Source organism: Falco punctatus (assembly GCF_963210335.1).
Source record: "Falco punctatus genome assembly, chromosome: 3".
NCBI lineage: Eukaryota > Metazoa > Chordata > Aves > Falconiformes > Falconidae > Falco > Falco punctatus.
Genome location: NC_137582.1, coordinates 46,376,894 through 46,395,880, shown reverse-complemented (window position 1 = coordinate 46,395,880; position 18,987 = coordinate 46,376,894). Strand labels below are relative to the sequence as shown.

Below are 18,987 nucleotides of genomic sequence, written 5' to 3'. Positions count from 1 at the left end.
CGAGATTAATCCCAGAAAATCAGACTTCTATTTGAAAGGCCAAATCAACTTTAATTGTAACACATGGCTATTTGTATTGGCGTTTAGCTGCAGCCGTTTGTTTATCCTTCTTTCCATTGGTATTATTTGTTTCTGAGCTCACTACTAAAGCCCACAATGCAAGCTGAAATGTTTTAAGTAACATAACAAAAATAACAGCTGACATCTTTCCTCTTACAGGTTTCCATTGACCTAGGGTATTTTGTGTGCAGCGCTTTTATAACTTTTGTTTCTCAGCAGTCTGGGGGGAAAAATCATGGAAGGAAATGTTGGCTCATTTTATAAAGATTAATGGTGTCTGCTGTACTTTCACACACCCCTCTAGCTTGTTGGCTTTACCCATCAGAGCCCAGGGAGGATGAACCACTCTCTCTGGAGTTCTGCCTCCTATCAAACTTTGACTTGATGGCAGGAGCTAAGGGGTTTTAAACCCCTTTGTGTTACAGCAGTTGCAAGCTGTGGTTTTGTGTGTTGGTGAGGTGACTAACAGCAGCACCCTTCCCTTGGTGTGGGGGACGGGTTGGTGTAGCACCTCTCTAACCACTCTGCTGGCTCCCGGCAGCTGCTATCAGCTCAGCCATCGAGCCATCAACTGACATCTGAGCTCTCCGATCCCCCCAAAAGTGACAGGACAAGAGAGACTCATTTGGCAGTACTTTGCTCTTGCTGTTTGGCCTGGAGAAAGATACTCAAAGTGGTAAGATTGTTTAGCAACAGCTGGCAAGCACCCGGGTGCGAGCCTGATTTTCAGACATGACAGGCACTTACAGGAATGTTGCCAGATACAGCTGTTTAAAAGCCTTAATAAACAGCAAGTCAATACTAATCTTTGCCAAATTAATCTTTTCCTTGACAGCCCATCAGAGCAATTATGCTCAGACTCGTTGTAAACACACAATTGTCAGAAGGTAAGGATCTTCTCTGCAGTATACTGTTGATTTTTGCACACACCTTGTTTTCCAAATAGGAAGGTTTCCTTTTCTTTTCCCCTTCTTCTCTTTCTTTTTTTTTCCTCTCTTATTTTATTTGCTAGCCAATTACATGTTTGCCAGCTTGGTATTAGCCTGAACAAAATTTCATTGTAAAGTGTCTATCGCAGAGAGCCCTTAATAGAATGTGAAATGATGACAGTTGCAGGATCCATGCAGATGCACATTTGCTGGTGGGTTTCTCTAATTAGGCAGTAACTGTGACAGACTCTGAAATGTTACAAGTCATTGTTCTCACTTGTCCTCTTGTTGGTGGAATAAGAACTACATTTGAGTTGTGATTTAAAGTGCTGCTGGGTAATAATAAAATACATGACTTTGCAAAGGAAAAGCAAATGCTGCCTGCAAGACCTGACACAAAGCACCTCCTGTTCTCCAAGGTGCTCAGCACCTCCGGCAGCACTGCCAGCACACTGCTATACTCACTAAATAATATTTTATTTAAACATAAAAGGACTTGAAGACACCAGGTAAATAATTAACAGGGCAATGGTTGTATATCTGTCTGTCTATCTATGTACACCTGTACCTGTATCTGTATCTCTATATCTATATCCATCTACCTATCAATGGGAGTTCTGGGGAGTAATTCCTGTATGGGTTACATACAGCTCTTTAGTTCCTTCTCACAGCGTGTGCAAAACAAGGATTTTTTTACCTACTGTGTTTCCCCAGAGCACAGAAGGAGATCTCTCTAGGTCTGCCATGTTTACAGGATCAGGTAAGAAACAGGCAGATACAGTCTTGGAGATGGTAGTTCAGGTTGAGATTAAGTCTCAGAAGCTTGAGGAAGGTGGCAAAAGCATGTTTTGCCTTCCAGTAATGAGTTCTTATTGTCGGATTTCCTGTTTACGGCGAAGCCTTGCAGGGAATGTTTGGCGGAGACGCCGCTGGAATCAGGAGCAGTGAGATCAATTCGGTGAGAGAGAGAGAGAGAAGTGGGCACGAATACATTACACTTCATTGTGAATGGCTGGGGCACTCCATGAATACATTACTTACTGCCTGTGGGTGAATGTGGGGGACAGAATCCTATAGCAGGTCCCTTTGAAGAGCTTCTTTGGGTCAGAGGCAGCAGCTGGATGGGATTTCTGCTCAGACCCCCATGGGTTTGGTGATAGAGACTGGGACTCACATTGCCAGAACGGGGCACACTGAGAGCAGCAGTAAATTTGAAGAGCCTTTCCTTTTCAAAACCTCTGCTTACCTTGGGGCAGCCAAATGGGATTTACATCTTACAGAGTGCATATGTTGCTAACCTTTCATTTTGCCTACCACTATAAAAAAATAATTAAAAAAAATATTAATTTCAATTACTGGAAGAAATTATTTCCCTGGTTACTATCACTTTGAAAAATGTCTTTATCATATTTACTAGCTGTTACTGTGTTGCTTCAGCGTGTAGGTTGTTTCATTCCTGTGTGCTTTCTCATTATTGTCATTATGACAGATGGTGACTTACAACCAGTGGCTCGGGTATGTGTGTTATTCTGGTGCCTAAGCCACAGCACTTCAGTGAAGAACGGGGTGTACCCTCATGAACTCCAGTGGAGTTTCACCTGCTTACAAGAAGATGTCAACCTGCTAGGCTCCATCCATGGACAAGTTGTGTCTGCCAATACACAGCTGGAAACAAATAGCAGACTGCCCTTGACCGGCAACCATTGCTTTTTCCAAAGGCCAGACAAGAAGAACTGACATTTACGTGTGGAAGTGGGATCTTTCCCTTGCAACAAAGTGGCATCAGCATAACCCTGGCCAAAACTGCTGCTCCTCCAGGGTAGCTACCCTGTTGGAACAGGACCCAGGCACAGAACCACACACAAAGCACTGGCTGGGTAGGGTGCTGTATGGTAAACACAACGCAGGCTTCCCTTCTTACAGACTGAGAGACAACAAATAGCCAGAGGTTCATACAGAATAAGTATTTTATTCATGATGTATTTTTTTTATTTACATTAAAGTTTTCTTGTATTTTGAACTCCGCATGGATACCAAAATTAACAACTTTATGTGACTGCGCACCTGCTCTAAAAGAAATGAAGATAACACAGTTCTTTTCCATAAAAGAAAAAGAAAAACTGCCTGTCAAAATCAAAGCTGATTTTTCTTGTCCCCAGTAATTATGTTCTCACTTTAGAATTAATATGAATGGAAAATGTAGTTTACTATAATATAATAAATAGAAGACATTGGGTAATTAGTAGTGCTGGTATATTTCTAAAGTACTAAACAGACAAACAATAAACTGTGAATTTAATCACAAATTCTCATACAGTTTCAAGACAGGAAAATTAGAGCTCTCAGCTACAGTCATTTGAGTAATCACATCTGATCTGCATTATTTATTAGTTATTACATGCCAAGTGATTCCGATTGTACATTGCCTGAAATCGTTCAAAACCAAGCATGCCTTTGTTTCTGTTTTGTTTTTAAAGAAAAATCAGTGGCACTGCATAACGTTAATTTTATCCGAGTTGCTTTCTTTATTTCACACAGAAAATACAAATTAGTAGTAATTGGACAGGCATTTGGGATGAAATCCTCCAGAAATGTATTTTCAGAGCTATCCCTGATCCAAAACATTGACAAAATACCTTCTTTTGTTTGTTTGTTTATCCCTTTCCCTGTGGCTGTGAACTTACCTTTCACTTTAGGATGTATTTGTGATACACTCCTTAAAACTCTGTAGGACATTTTGAATGTATAATAACATAGTTGAATCACATTTGGTAATATTTCTGTTGGTAATGTTTTTATTCCACTTGACTAATTAACCAAAACTGATGAAGTTCCAAGAAGCAGCATTATGCAGTTTTATTCAGTTAGTTTTGTTGGTTCAAGTCTTAGTTTTGGGCAACTTCCTGCTACAATGCTTTAAAAGGGGAACTACCTAAAATGCCTTTTTAATTTTTTTTTTTTAATTTTCCCTTAACAACCAAAGAAATAGAGAAATAAGTATTGGTTACCTTCATTTTCTGCCAGTAAAGCAGGTTTGGTCTTATATATGTCACTGTAAAAACTAAATAAAATATTCACATCAGTTGTGAACAATTTGTGCCAGCAAAAGTTAAAGCGTCAAAGAAACTTCTTTAAAATGCTAACAAATTTACTTACAAACACCTATATTTATTATTTCATAAATAGGCGCAACAGGTTCCATAAAAAAGATTAAATACAGACACAGTATGAAGAAACAATAATACATAGCCATATGTAAAGGTTATAATTTAGCTGTCTCCAATCTGTTTCTGCATCTAATAAAATATCAGGTAAGCATTTGGCAGTTTTATACATAAAAGGACTTAAATGACATTTACTAACCAGTACACATAAAGTGATTTTCTTTAAAAAAAAGAAGCATTTTTTAGGCAGTACAAAATAAATGTGTTGCTCTTTATCAACATTAGTTTTTTTCCCTAGTTTTTTGTGTTTATTTCATGCAACAAAGCCAATATTTTTAATTAATATCATTTGGGAATATTTTACTTTTTTTTTCTCCAAATACTTTGAAAATATAGAACTATTAGTCAGTTATTTAAAAATGAAGTAAAAATATGAATGTTTGCCAATTTAACCCTTATTGTGAAATCAATAAACTGGAATGAGCCAGTTTCAATTACAATTAGCTACAAAAAACATTCACATTTTATACTCTAGGAGAGTGTAACATAGATGCTATTTACAAACTTGCTATGACTGCTACATCAAGCCATTTAAAAAGTCTTTAGTAGTTTCATATAAACACCCATTATGAAAAACCAATGGAAAATCCAGGACTTTTATCCGAGACATCTACAGTTGCTAAGGCAGTTACTATCGCAGCACTTCACAGCAAAAACCAACATAAAATCTGAATGGTCCAAGTTTCCTTCAGGGAAGAAGAAAAGCAATGTCCGTTAAAGGATCTCAGGGTAGGGATGGAAAAGGAGGAAGAAAGAGAAAAAAAAATTTTTTTGGGGGGGAGGGTGGGGAGAGGAGAAAATGAAAGAAGCAAGACTATTTTTTCCAGAGTGGGTGACCCACAAGCTCAAATAGTCCTAAGTGCTTAGCAACTTGTATTTCCTAATAAAATGCAGAACTGCCTTGACTGCATAAAGCAATCCATGATGAAAAGACTCCCCTGCATTCCTCAGTGGAAAGGAGAGGTGTTTCAGATTTTCAGGTAAGGTACAGTGCTTTGTCCCTCTGCATGCCCCTGTTCAAAGAGAAGAAGAACAAAGGTGATTTTTTAAAAAAAAATTGTCATTTTTTTTGTCCTGTTCTTCCAAAAAAACCCCCACAACCCTACTGCATGTCATTCATTCCAAGCATATCACTGAAGTATGGCTGCATTACCAGAGTAATAAAAAGAAAAATCTTAGTGCTATAGTGGCATGTAGCTACCCGGAGACCTCATCTAGCTCTAAACTACACAGGACCGGCACATGGGTTTAAGCCCTGGTTTGGGATAACCTGCAGTAGTGGGCTGGTAGCACTGACTATCCCTCCCTCACAAGCCACGTAGGTACAGCTGACAGTTTAGCACAGGTCTCCCAATGATACTCCATCAGCACCTTAAAGATGTGCCCACTTCCTTAGAGGGCAGGAGAGCTTAGTTACATGAACATGGGTGCCAGCAACTGACATCTCTGACCTATTTTATCTAGTAGTAGAGCCATAGCCAAAAAATGATGGTTGGCAGGTTCAGGTAAGCACATGGAAGGGAACACAGAAGCTTCTGGCAAAGCCAAGTAGACCAGCTCTCTGCTGGAGACTAGGCTCTACAGGAGACCTTCCACCAACGCACTATGTCTGGCACACTTTTACATTCTGTTCTTGCTGGGTTCCAGCTTCAACTGAAGCATAGCAGTTCAGAGCAAAAGAAGTCATTTACTGGTTTCTAAATTGGAACAGTCTGTAGAAGTCAGAAAAAACATATAATGTAAAGCAGAAGAAGCATCACTGATGGGGCTTGGTTCACACTGCAGAGTTTTTCTGGGAGAGGCTTTACTCTTAATCTCCTGCTTCCTCACCAAAACCCAGGCACCACTTATGTTCTTCCACAGCTTTAGAGTTTACTTTGTTTGCAGTCCAAGAGCAGCACAGAGCAGTTTATGCCAGTGCTATAGCAAAGACAGGTTAAATCCATGCACACAGATTCACACAGGCATATCTACACAGTATGTACAGGGTCTGCTCAGAGAAAGCTTCTGCTGATGGAAAGTTATGCCTAGTGGGCACCAAGAGGGCACTGCTGGGAGTGTTTGCACATTGTTTTTTTCCAGAAGAGACCAGGAATCAAAGCCACAGGTGATTATGGCTTGTTTGACAGAGGACAGTCTATTCAGAGCTCAGTGTAAGTGGGTATAAAGGTCTGTGGGCTGGGCAGGCTCCTATGAGGGCCAGCAGCACAGATCAAGACATTATGGTGGTACAGCACAGGAGCAAGACTGTTCCACTGAATAAGTGGGCAAGTCATGGGGCAACAGTGATAGGTACAGGGGAAAGTGATGCTGCTTTGCAGGCTAGTTAAAGCCTGCCACAGTGTCAGCAGGTCCTAGTCAAGGTGTTGTTCTCAACTAGTAACCAGAAAAGATTTTTGTTCAGTTCGTTTGAGTTCCAGAAACAAAAACAACTTTAAAACAATAATGCAAGTGAATTTCTTAGTCTGATCAAATGTAATGGGTGAAACTGGTCTTTAATTCTGCTTTGTGTTCATTTGTCTGGGTTAGAGTTGACACTGTGGTAGCAACCGAGAGCTTTTATCTGCCATTGTCTTGAGGGATTCATGACAGGGTCAAGGGGAGGTTAGGCTGATGAGCATGTTCACAAGGCACAATAGCTATAATTTAAAACTCAAAAGATACCTTCTGTTCAGAGTCTTAAACGTTTCTAGACAGTTTTGGGGACAGTTACATGGGTCCACACAAACCATGCTGCAGAGGAGCTTAGGGTTTGAAGGGGCTACTAACCTTATGGCAGAGTCATAGAGTTCCTACAGGTATGGTGTTTTGGTTTTGGTTACAGTCATGTGATCTTCATGCCATTCTTTTCCATGTATCTTGTATCCCTTGCATCACCCCTGCATCTCACTGATTTGGGTTTTCATGACCAAGCTTCATGACAGCAAGCTCTCCTCAGCAATGGCATATTTGGAGGAAACAGTTCATGCCATTTGCCTCTCAAGTAGGAGGTAATGATCTTAAAACATCTTTCCTACACCTTTTACTTGAGATTTCAGTTCTGATTTTCTAAGGAATCGAAGTTCTCTAAGACCAAAGGGTATCTGCTGTGATAAGGTGACAACAATGTCTAATAAACATATGTATTGAAAAATTGTTCTCCCACAACAGCTAACTGCTGAATAAATACAGTGCCATCAGAGATGCACTTCTGAAATACTGTATGGAAACAGGCAATAAAGTTGTTGCCAAATTCTCTAGCAGATATTTGTGTCATGAACGTTCCTCAACACAAGGTGGCATTCACTGGCTGCTTACCCATTACTGCAGTAGTCATTATTCCAGTCCACAGTCTGTGCTGGAGGATTTCTGCACCCTGAACGAACATACTCCATTGCTTGGGTAACAACTTGTGCAGCTGTTGATGTTGGATTGATGATATTCTGATAGTCAGGCTGAAGAGTAAATCCCTAGAGGAGAAAGCAAGTACATTACAATATACGGAAACCAAGCAACAGGTTGGGTGCATTAGAAAAAATCCCATACTGTGAAATGGTAGAATACTTTTCCAGGTGTACTTTAGGTTATCAAACTTCAAATAGAAAAAAAATATGTGTAGGCACTTTCTAAGTTTTAAAATCTTTCTTTGGTTTGAGAAATGAAACACTGCCAAATTGTTGTTAGCTATTGCACAGTTCACAGGATGGAACTAAAAGGGAAAGAGCAGAAACAATTCAAAACCAAGAGAACAACTCAATCAGCACTGTGGCAAAAAGGTCTTTTTGCTCCTTAGAGCTTCCATTTAGATTAAATGTAAGGATACACACTAGTCATTAATTCCCAGAATATGCAACTGAATCTTTTTGAAGGATGTAGGCAGCAGGTGGCTGACTGTTTTATTAGACTACACCTATTCACATATTGTTCTCAAAACCCGTTTTCTTCATTCAGTCACAAAGGGACCATCTGCTGCTTCTTTTATTTGTACTTCTCTCTCAACTAAACAGAAATTCAACCAAAGCTTTTTAACAGTTGTTGGACTAATGTAGTGAAAGTAGCAAAGAATAACTTGCTTTTTGAAACCAAGAAGACAAGGAACAAAAGTGGAAGTTACAAAGAGACATCTAACCTGCTTCCTGAAATATCTGTCATCTGAAGTCATAATAATTTTTAGCTCTTTTGATATACGAAAATGTTTAAATATTGTGTTTCAAAACCAGTGGAACAACTGAAATTTCAAGGCTACTGTATCTGGTTCACCCTGTATAAATGTACATCATGTTCCTGTAAAGTTAGAAGAACTACATTGGGTAAAAGTATGGGAATGCTGTATGAAAGCAATTGATGTCTGTTGAAAAAAAAACACACACCAAACTCCTTCCTGGGGCAAGGGCATACAATTCCCACTGAAGTTAACTGGATGTGTAGCTGTTAAATCAGAAACTAAACTCGACCCAAGGTACCCAGTTTGAAACCCCACTCCTTCTGGCTGAAGTCCACATATAGAATGGAATTAAAGCTCATAGCTTTTAGTTTTAAATTCTAGTCCATGATGCATGATCGCTTCCTGTCCACAGCCTTTATTAAGACAGAAATTTTGTGGAGATCTGTGTTTTATTTCTGCAGACTTAGCAAGTCAGCCATGCTACCTTTGATCCAGATAAATGAGTATTCGGAGTTTTCACCTCCCCCCCCCAGCTCCCCAGCCGCAGAAATCAGCTTCCTTCACATGTAACATGTCACTTTCCTCTTCACATCCCTCTTTCTTGGTGCATTGCACCCTGGCTCTTCCCCAGAGGTCCCGCGGGTGTTCTGCCCTGCTGTGCCTCTTGTGTACACTGTCACCTCACCCCATGCCTCCTGATCACAAATTTTAGCCTAGGCCATAAATGAGTGCAACTTTCTTCAATAATCTTTTCTGTACAGAGAATATCCCGAGTCACACTTCAGTACCTCAAATGCTCTTTGAAGTCTGACTTTGTCCCTGGTGACTCCAAGGAACAGAATATTAGTAGTGGGCAAGTTCACAGCTGAATTCTATATCTAGTTGTCATTTAACTTATATGTTGTCCTGCTAATAAGGGAAAATAAAACCCATCCATGCGTAACACCCATGCTCTGTACACTGCCTTTTCACCTAGACATCAGGCTGCCTAAACAATCCCCATGCCTGCAACAGATCCAAAGGAAACTCTGAGCAGACCTCCCAATGGCTTTCATCGGAGTTTTGTGTAATTAGAAGGCAGAAAAATGGGGTTTTTATATCACCGTCATAATTTTTATACAAAACATCACCCATAAGGCCTTTCTAATTTATCTATAAGAGGAAACTAACCACAGAAACACATCCTACCCTCAGGCACTCAGGTTTACCTTTGGTAGCAAAGCCCCCGAGCTGTCTCTTATCGGTCTTTATGAAACAATCATATATATGAGAAAAACATGCTATGAGGCCAGTAGCTCCAGCAGGGCTGTAGCAAAGCACGCAAGTGAGCAGGCACAGACTCGAGTACTCATGCTGCAAGGACAGTTCTCCCAAATCAGAGGAAGAGACCATCAGTGCAGCATCTGTTCCATTTCTTCTGGACTTAGGACAAATAAATAGCTTAGATGTCAGAGTGTGGTCCTGTGGTTTAAATGACAGCTTGGAACTGGGTGGTGACTTATTCTTGTATCTTTTCAGGTTTTCTGTGTGACCACAGCCAGATTGCTTTGGCTTTCTTCCAGCAAAGCACACGTGCACGTGTGCTTGGACCGAACTGATACCTCTCATGTTAAGGCTGGGACCACGGATCCAGACTTAATTCTCCTATCTGCAAAATAAGGGGTAACAACACTTTCATCTAGCACCTGGCAAGGCTGTTTAGTTTATAACTGCCTGGGACTGGGGCCTGTTTCTTAGGACATGCTCACATGATAAATTTTAACATGGTGCAGAGGTATCTGAGCCAGGTTCCAGCTCCAGAAGCAGCAGAGCTGCTGCAGCTCGGCATTCCCACTGGGGCTAAGGGTTACCAGAATACCAGCAAAGTGGGTGTTGGAGAGCATGCTTGTTAAGGCAAAGTAATTAAAGAAACCTGAACTCAATATGAAGGACTGATAAAGTATGGTGCTGTTTCAGATGTAAACAATAATTACTTCAGCTCTTTCATCAACAGAAAAAGCTCTGGAAATACAGATCTGTACAACAGAAGGAGACAGCCTTGTACCAGGCTTGTAGTAAATATTTGCGTATTATTTATCTAAGCCCTTAACAAACAATGATGAAATAAAAGTGCTCAGAAAATGAGTACTTCGAGGTCTAATTAAACAATGCTGAATGTTTTTGCATTGTAATGCTCAAGAGAAAATCATCAACTGTTTTGCCACATGCATAGAATTTTAAATTTCATTTTCTTGTTCCAGATTGAAATAAAAATAGGGAACTTGATAAAGATTAATTTGATGTCAGGAGGGACATTTGCTCTTTAATTAGATTTCTGTAGCCCTAGCAGTTTCATGGTGCCACTGTAGCAAGTCCTAAAAAGCCTGCAGCAGAACTAAACAGTGATCCTCATCTCCACACTTTACTGGGAACTAATTTCATTTCCTGCCTGTCTGGAGAGGTATTTTCAACAGGCATCAATGTTTTTGTCTTCACAACTGATTTATTCATCAATCTCAATGTGATATTTTAAACCTTTAAATTACATCCAAATCCTAAAGCATCTGTTTATTACACAAGGAAATTGAAAATCTGTCTGTGTGATATCATACAAAGATTTTTCCTTAAGGTTATAAAGGAAGTTGACAGATATTAATGATTTTTTTTTCTCTTGACCTCATTCGAAGACAAAGCTTAACAAAAAAGAGGAAGAAATCTGGACAAATACAGCAGGTCCCTGAGTTTACTATATATAATATATGCCAAAAAAAATGAGGCTATTATTTTTTGCAGGCTATGCAATCATCTTGCTGTATATATTTATTTTCTAAAGGAAAAGAAATACCTAAAACTAGACCAAAATGAGTTATTATTATTTTTTTTTTAAAGTGACATACATTAATCTTCTGCTTCTTTGTTATGCATACACTTGCAGCCATGGTTACTAGACATTAAGAGTCTAGTTTTGCTTGCACTACCTGTGAACCAAAGTGGAACAGATTGTAATGGGACTCACCATCCCACCCAATGCCTGGGTGAAGGATTTTGGGCAGGGAAGGAGATGCTTGCAGTAGGGCTACTTAGAAGGGTTCCTTAATGACTGGGCATATTTGGTAGGGAGTGAATCCCTGGTCTCATCACGTTCCACACAAAGAAGCACAGTACAATGAGCTGAAGAGTGGAGTATGCTCAGAAAGCACAAATGACTGTGTGAGTAGGGCAAGGAAAGAACAACTTTGCAAGAGAAAAGGTTGTAGCTTCAGACACTGTTTTAGCCTGAACTTTGGAGAAATCATGCTGATTTGAATGGCAAGGGTTAAGATTCAGACCATCTGATCCCAACTAAGTAATAATTAAATACTATGTCAAACCTAAGAGTCAGACTGGAGAGAAGCAACTCTGTATCAGTTAAAAAATTGTACAGTGATAGAATGGTCACTTCAGCATCTAATGAAAGAAAAATCACACTCTTCTAATCTACTGTGATTTTTCCAGTGTGTCAAAAGTGGATGAAAGAAAAACTGCTACACATTGGATTTAGACTTAAAAAAAATAAAACTTTAACATGGCTTTAAAAAAATTAATATTTTTTAAAGATACAGTATATTTCAAAAATAGAAGTTAAATATAATAAAAATCAGTATTTAATTTAAGTATCAGAGTAGAACTAAATGGTCTGTTTTTAAAGTGTAAAGCATTCACACTGTAAACGAGCACCCCAAATGTCTACAGCAGTGCCCATTGTTTGATTTGTTCATTAACTGTTTTGGAAAAAAAAGGAAAAAGAGACTAATTTGTCTACTTTTCAGAAGTTACAAAAAATATTTAGATAACTGAAAATAGAGAAGATTGTTTAAAATAAATTTTAAAATATTTACTAATGCTAGGCATATGACCCAAATGCTAATACTTAAATTTTACTTTCCCTTGTACATTCAGAACAATTTGGATGCATTGCATCAGCTGCATATTCCACAGAATTAACTGATTTTAAGGCTAACAGAAATTGTCCAGTAACTGTGGACTTTTGGCTACCAGCACTTCGGATCTTCTTGATGTGCTGTAGTTTTTGTGGACTCCTGGAGGAGTCTGCCCTTCTCCAGCTGGCAGTCTCTCTTGGTTTGGCAGCTGCACACATGCAGGCAAGGACTTCTGGAAGCAGAGGAGGACGTGCTGTTCCCTGCGGAGCTGATGAAGATCAGCACATTGTCCTGGCAGCAGTGGGGGCAGAACTCTCTCCACAGGTCAGCAGTTCTCATCAGTCCCTCCTCAAAGTTACACACAGAAGGAGAGTTTGTGGATTTCATGCACAGTGGTTTTGGAGAACTCTGTTCCTGCCTGCCAGGACTGAAATCTCAATCTTTATGTAATTTTTCTTGGATCTGGCAGTCCTACAGGTATACCAGATGGTCTTTGATAAGAAACTATCCTCCCTCTCCTGGAGAAAATGAGTAACCAAATCTCCCTGAGGCACAGTGTTAAAGCGAGGGATCTGTACAGAGCAGGGATTCCCAGAGCCTGCTACAACTGAGCATCACTAGTAAGCCACGAAATATTTCACAGATGGATGCTGGGAAAAAAAGGGAAAAAAATCAGAACCCACCATCAGTGGGAGCTATGACAGCTGCTTTTAACATGTCTACAGCACAGCTGTCTGTTTGCAATGGTGGTGTCCAGCCAGGTGAGTCTGCGAATGCCTGCAGTAGAAGACTGCTAGGAAGCTGTTGGCAGACTTACCCTGCTCTTGTCTATTAAGCTTCATGCTGCAGCATCACATGAAAAAATTTACCTTATTTTTTCTTAAAATATATTAGTCTCTTTGGTTTGAGCAGTGGGGAGGTTTCCAAAAAGGAAAATATCTCCTGTTGCTAGTCACACTGTAGGGAGTGGGATGTTAATTAGTTTCTGTTCTTGCTGCTTACATAAATTAGATGCCCGCTGGAGTCTTTGGAAAAGGCTTAGGGTGGCCACACCTTTAGCATGGAGGAAATCAAGCAGCTGAGGGAAGACAAAGTGAAAAAAAGTTGAATTAAATGCAGTTATGGCTTCTGCTTTACCAGATTACATGTTTTCCCATTCTTCTTGGCTGTCTCTTTACGTAGCAGAGTGGTCTACACCGTGCTGCTGGAGACTGCACCTCACATCCAGAGTCCTCCTTCCCTCTGCACCACGGGCCAGACATACAGGGTGATGCCTCTTCTTTGTCCTCATTGCTGTTGAGTCTGTGCTGTCATCATTTGGAGGGCTTGCTTTCCCCCCCCCCCCCACTATGTCTTTGCCTCTTTAACATGCTCTGTGATCAGCAGAGTGCTCAGTTCTGAACAGAGGGCACAGCAGAGCTTTTTGACAACTAAGTCAGAAAGAGGCCTTTACTTTCAGGTTATAGTTTCTGGATTTCTTGGTATTTGCCTCATGGTAGCCAACCTGTCCTCCATGCTCTAATGCAGTAAAAAATCCTGGGGATAGTTTTTTCTAAAATTTCTTGAGTATGACTAGAAAGAGTCACACCTAAGAGACGAGACAGGATACCACTGTTCTGCTCTGTCATGGCAAATCATGGTGTAGTTAGTAAACCTGCTGCTGTAAGATTTAGCATACTTTTTGCTTTGTCTCTGCCAACACCACTTTTTACAAGAAATGGATCCTATATTTAAACTCAATTCACAAACTATGTAAACTGTTGTATACTAAAAAATAAAATAAAATAAAATAAAATATTACAAATATTCCAAAGTGAAATTACACAGATTTTCCACAGCTCAAAAGTTGTGTTACTTTGAAATAAAAGCATGAGTGTAAGAGGTAGAAACTGGTTTGCAGATGTTCCACAGTGCTTAGAGAAATGTTGTTAAGATTGTCAGTGTAGCATTTCAAGAGGTAATAAGCACCTGTCACCTTGAGTGAAGCTCAGAAATACCTCACCTTGGTATCTTCATTACAAGCATCAGCCTTTCTGACTAAGTAATAGAAGTTGGTAAAAAGTATTTTACCTAACCTTTCATGAGTTTAACAGTAGTCAGCAGAAACACAGAGGTACAGCATTTTTTACTTTACTGTACTTGTACTTAGTAAAGCAAAAGAATCATTGTGGGTCTACATGTTGACTTCTAGACACCTGTTTTCTACAACCTAGTATCCTGTGTTTTCTCTTAAGTTATTTCTCTTGAGAAATAACTCAACTGCATGCCAAACAGCTCACAGATGAATGAAAGTACTCTCAAGCCACTGACGCACACACCATACGCTACAAGCGTGCAACTTGGTAAAATAAAACAACAGAAGATTCGTATTATCTTACCTTTTTTGTAGTATGTAATGGTTTGGAATACTGCCCAAGTGTTTAGATTCATATAATAATGGTGATGTTGTATGTATACATATGTAAGTATCTAACATCTGTGTTGCATCTTATGCTAGCCCCTACAGTACTATTAATTAATAAATAAAGCCAGATTTTCAAATCTGTTCAGTAAATTACGCCTATCAATGATACTGGAAAGACATAAGGGGTTTGATCTTCTGTAGTTCTGCACTGGACAATGGGCTCTCCCAGGACACTCACACCAGGACACTGGGTTTCTAACTAATAGGAAAACCTTCAGAAATACACAACAATAAGATACTCCACATCTGTGTGATCATAAGTCTGTTTATGCTGATCGTGAAAAATTGGACTAGGAAAAAGTTGTAAACATTTTACAAATTTTCCTTCCTGTCTGACTACTCCAAATTACTCTTGAGACTAAGATCAAAGTCTCTGAAAAGATCCAGATCATCCTAAGCACTCCTTGGTTTACCTTCTGAACAAGTAAATTTATCAGTCCAGATTGCTTTCAAATCTTCTCCCGCTGCGCCCCACTTTGCAAAATTCTTTTCCTGTTGAATTGTTCTCTCAGCTAGAAGCTATATTTTGTGTTCAGATATTTCCATCTCTAAAGACCAATCTTGAGATGAAATATTTCTGGCTTGGAAAGCAAATGCAAATGCCTTGTTAGCGAAGGTGAATTTATACAAACATTCAAAACATGCAGCAAGTTCATGACTACGTATTATCAACAAGAACTGACAAGTTTTGTGTATACAAATTTTGTAGATTCTTGCAACTCCATCAATTTTTTTTTCATTCTAATGCCTCTTTGCAAAGCAAGATCTTACAATTGATAGTCACATCTCATGCAATACAAAAGGAAATTTTCTCTCATGAAATCACCAGAGTTAATCTGCTCTAACACCCCATAGACCTGGGCCTAAAAGCCACAATACTATGGTTGGCCTGCATTAATTCAAAACTCCTAGGAAATGTATTGAGCAACAACTATCTAAAACACAGAATGAGGGGAAAAAAAAAAAAGAAGAAAAGACACCATATTGGGATACTGGGCAAAGCCCACTTATTTCCAGGGAAAAAAAAAAAAAGAAAAAAAGAAGAAAAAAAAAGGTACATTTATCTGGCAAAATGAAGTTATGAATACAGAATAAGCTAACATTTTTGTTTTCACTTCATCTAGCATGCTTAACACACCCTGTGTCGCTTCATGTTCCCTCTGACTGTTCCATGTCACAATCGGCACCAGGATAACAGCACAAGCTATAATCCTATCTTTTTCTAGACGTGCCTGCCTTTTGTTTGTAAAATGTTTCCTGAAGATTTAACATATCACTTACATTTCAGGGTACTGCCAGATTTGCAGATGGATCTATGGACACACTTCTATTTAAAGGATGCCTCCGAAGTTTGGGGGGGAGACACGGCTAGTGTTCAGAAGAAAGTGATGAACATTGCTGCTAGCACAAACAGTTCCACTGAAGTTTCCCATCATCTAGGTAAACCCATTCATTCGTTCTTGCCCTTGAAAGACTAAGCTCTCAGACTATACTACCCCAGTTTTCAAACCCTGCAAAATTAAAGCTGATCCATAGCTCCAAATCTCCCTCACCATGTCAACTTCTGGATGACTTCCCCCACCCTCCCCCACCCCCCAAAAAAATATTTCCCCATACAACTGAAAAGCTCAAACTTACTTGCTGCATTGTAGGTGAATGTAAAGCAGACTGGACCTGCATTGGTAGCTGGTTTCCGATGGGCTGCTGCATTGAAATTGGCTGGTGCTGCTGGATGTTGAGATGCTGGTGCAGGGGGGGGCTGATCTGAAGAGGTGGCGGTGGGGACACAGCCATGTTTGCTATGGAAACAGTCACTGGCATTTGGTTGTTAGGCTTGGGTGCTATGTTACGGGGGATATTGGCATGCATGGCAGTGATGTGAGGATTCATTCCTGGTTGTTGTTGGTAGTGGGAACTGAGGTACAGTGCAGAGTGAGCCTGGGTGGGCCCATGAAACACTGACTGCTTTGAATTCATCATCTGAGGTTGTGGGGAGGCTTTGACATCAACAGGTTCACTGTAGCTCTGTTGAGAAAAACAAAACACAGGCAATACTTAGAAGCTGCAAGACGCTGCTGTTCTACCTGCTGAAGTCTGTTTAAGAGTCACATCATGGGAAACACATAATCTGGACCATAAAATTGTCCTTGGAATGAAGTTTGGTTATTACATGAGAAAAAAGAATCCCTTTTACCTTACACTTTTCTCTTCCACATTCTAAAAAAAAAAAAAAAAAAAAAAAGCTAGCTCCTCTGTTTCCTGGCCTAGCCTGACATTTTGCTTTTTCCAAACTTGGAACTGGATTCACTGACCTAATAACCTACACAACAAAGACAACCAAGCCTGTCACATCTATTCACATAAACAGCCGCTACTATTGTCCTAAAATCTGATGGCCTAGTTGAAAAGAGATTCAGGAGGGTGGGTTCCAGCAAAAGTCTGCAGTGATCTTTGACATGCCTTGTTTTCCCAGCTGCAAACCAGGGATAAGAATTTCAGTGTCCTTTACCATATATGTTGATAACTGCTAATAGTGCTTTATTAGTTAGCTAACATCATGAAGAGGCTAAACCCCATCCACAGTTGTTCTATTGCACTGAGTAAAGGTGCTAGTTGCTGTGCCCATACCTTCATTCTGAAGTATTCCATGCTGGCATGCTATCCAGCCCATATCAAACATGTTTCATGAGCCATGCATTCAGAAATGTAATTCCGAACAATTTCACCTTTAGCAAGACTTCCTTTGTTAATCCAGTTCATAAAGTTCTGAGAATTCTGTTTAAAACTGATGTCTATATAAATGCTAAACTGTGTCAGACACAGGTAAGCTATTTTGCTAAAGCTGGAAGAATACTGCACAGAATATTAGAAAATGCAGATTTTCAAAAACATTTTGGTCTACCCTGATTTCTTAAAGCTGCTAGTAATAAAAACTTTCCATTAATGAATGTGAATTTTAATAATACTCTTTTTATAATATTTATAAATTGTTACATTTGATTTAAACTCAATTTGTTATTTTCCATACCCTTGTTTTCTTAGATCTTCTAAGTGCTAACTCTGTGTGCTCAAATAGATGATGATAAAAAATTAACTCCCATGAGCTTATAGGTGGGAATCATAATTTGCAGTTAAGTCATACTGGGATTAATAGTCAGTGAAAGGTGAAACATGCTGGAAAAAAAATGGCAGAAATGTCCCTCTGGAGAAAGAAGTCACTTTGTCAAAACAAGGACTGAAAGATGCATATATGCCCTTATTCTGTGATTTCCATGTCATGTTTGCTCAGTTTACAAGTCAGAGTAAGTTTCATGTTGCTCTCAGCACTCCAGGGGTGGTAAAGACTATTTGTATTCTTTCTGAAGGATGTACCATCACCAACAATCCGTTACTGAAATTGCTTCATTATATGCTATGAGAAAGATGAGAAAGATAACTTCATTTTCCCTAAGTATAGCTGCAGTTCTATTAGCAAAACCCCATTGTTTTCTCCAGTAAACTAAGGACAATTAAATGAATATGATAAAATGAATGAAAATCTCTGCCTCTGTGGATCAGCCTGGATCTGTTCCCATGTGGGTGTACACGTGTGCAATATGTATTATACGCATCTTCGCAGGATTCAGATACAAACATAAAAACCCACAGACAGTATATGATGAAACATGAAAGTAGTGCAAAATCTGCCAGTTTTTTGGTATTATTTTCAAAACACTGAACTAATGTTCATGATGGCATGAGAAATTTCCCCCCTTCTTCCCAGCTGTATTTTTAGGGTACTCGCGTGAGTGTGGGAGCAAAGACTGGAAGGTTTGCTGAAATTCAGAGAATCAGAGGAAGGTTTACTAATTAGCAGCATGGTCAGGTCCCTCCTTTTGAGTGTCACAGGCTCTTTACACATTACAGGAGGTGCATGATGTGTTCTTTCTTGAGAAACTTGAAGTTTTACTGAGAGCGTCATTCCCTCACAAAAACAGCTTGCCTTTCCATGATGCAGCTGGCAGGCTCTATCTGGTCCTACCAGGGGTAATTGCTCCTGAAGTGTCTAAAGGCAGATCAGTTAAACAATTCCTCCCGGTGATGAAGTACCAAAGTGCCTTTGTGGCACTTTTTGTGACATACATACTTATATTCCATTTGTGACTGCAAAGATGCTGCCATACACCTCTTTAACAAAGATACAGTGAACTGATTTAATTATTGGGTAATGCTGAGTTCACACATAAATGGTGAATGCATGGCCCAAACTGATAAAATTACAGACAGA

The 18,987-nt window shown here is 39.6% G+C and overlaps 1 protein-coding gene across 7 annotated transcripts in view; it reads right to left on the bottom strand.

Moving 5' to 3' along the window:
• Positions 1 to 277: 277 nt before the first annotated feature.
• TOX (thymocyte selection associated high mobility group box) overlaps positions 278 to 18,987 on the bottom strand; it is a 229,060-nt gene continuing 210,350 nt past the window's right edge. For all 7 annotated transcript variants that reach the window (XM_080380400.1, XM_080380403.1, XM_080380401.1 and 4 more), the window contains 3 exons: positions 16,359 to 16,745; positions 7,511 to 7,662; positions 278 to 5,226 (listed from right to left, as the gene is read on the bottom strand). In XM_080380400.1, coding sequence (XP_080236526.1) covers positions 5,190 to 5,226; positions 7,511 to 7,662; positions 16,359 to 16,745 — 576 coding nt within the window. In that variant the 3' untranslated portion in view covers positions 278 to 5,189. The remainder of the gene's footprint in view (positions 5,227 to 7,510; positions 7,663 to 16,358; positions 16,746 to 18,987) is intronic.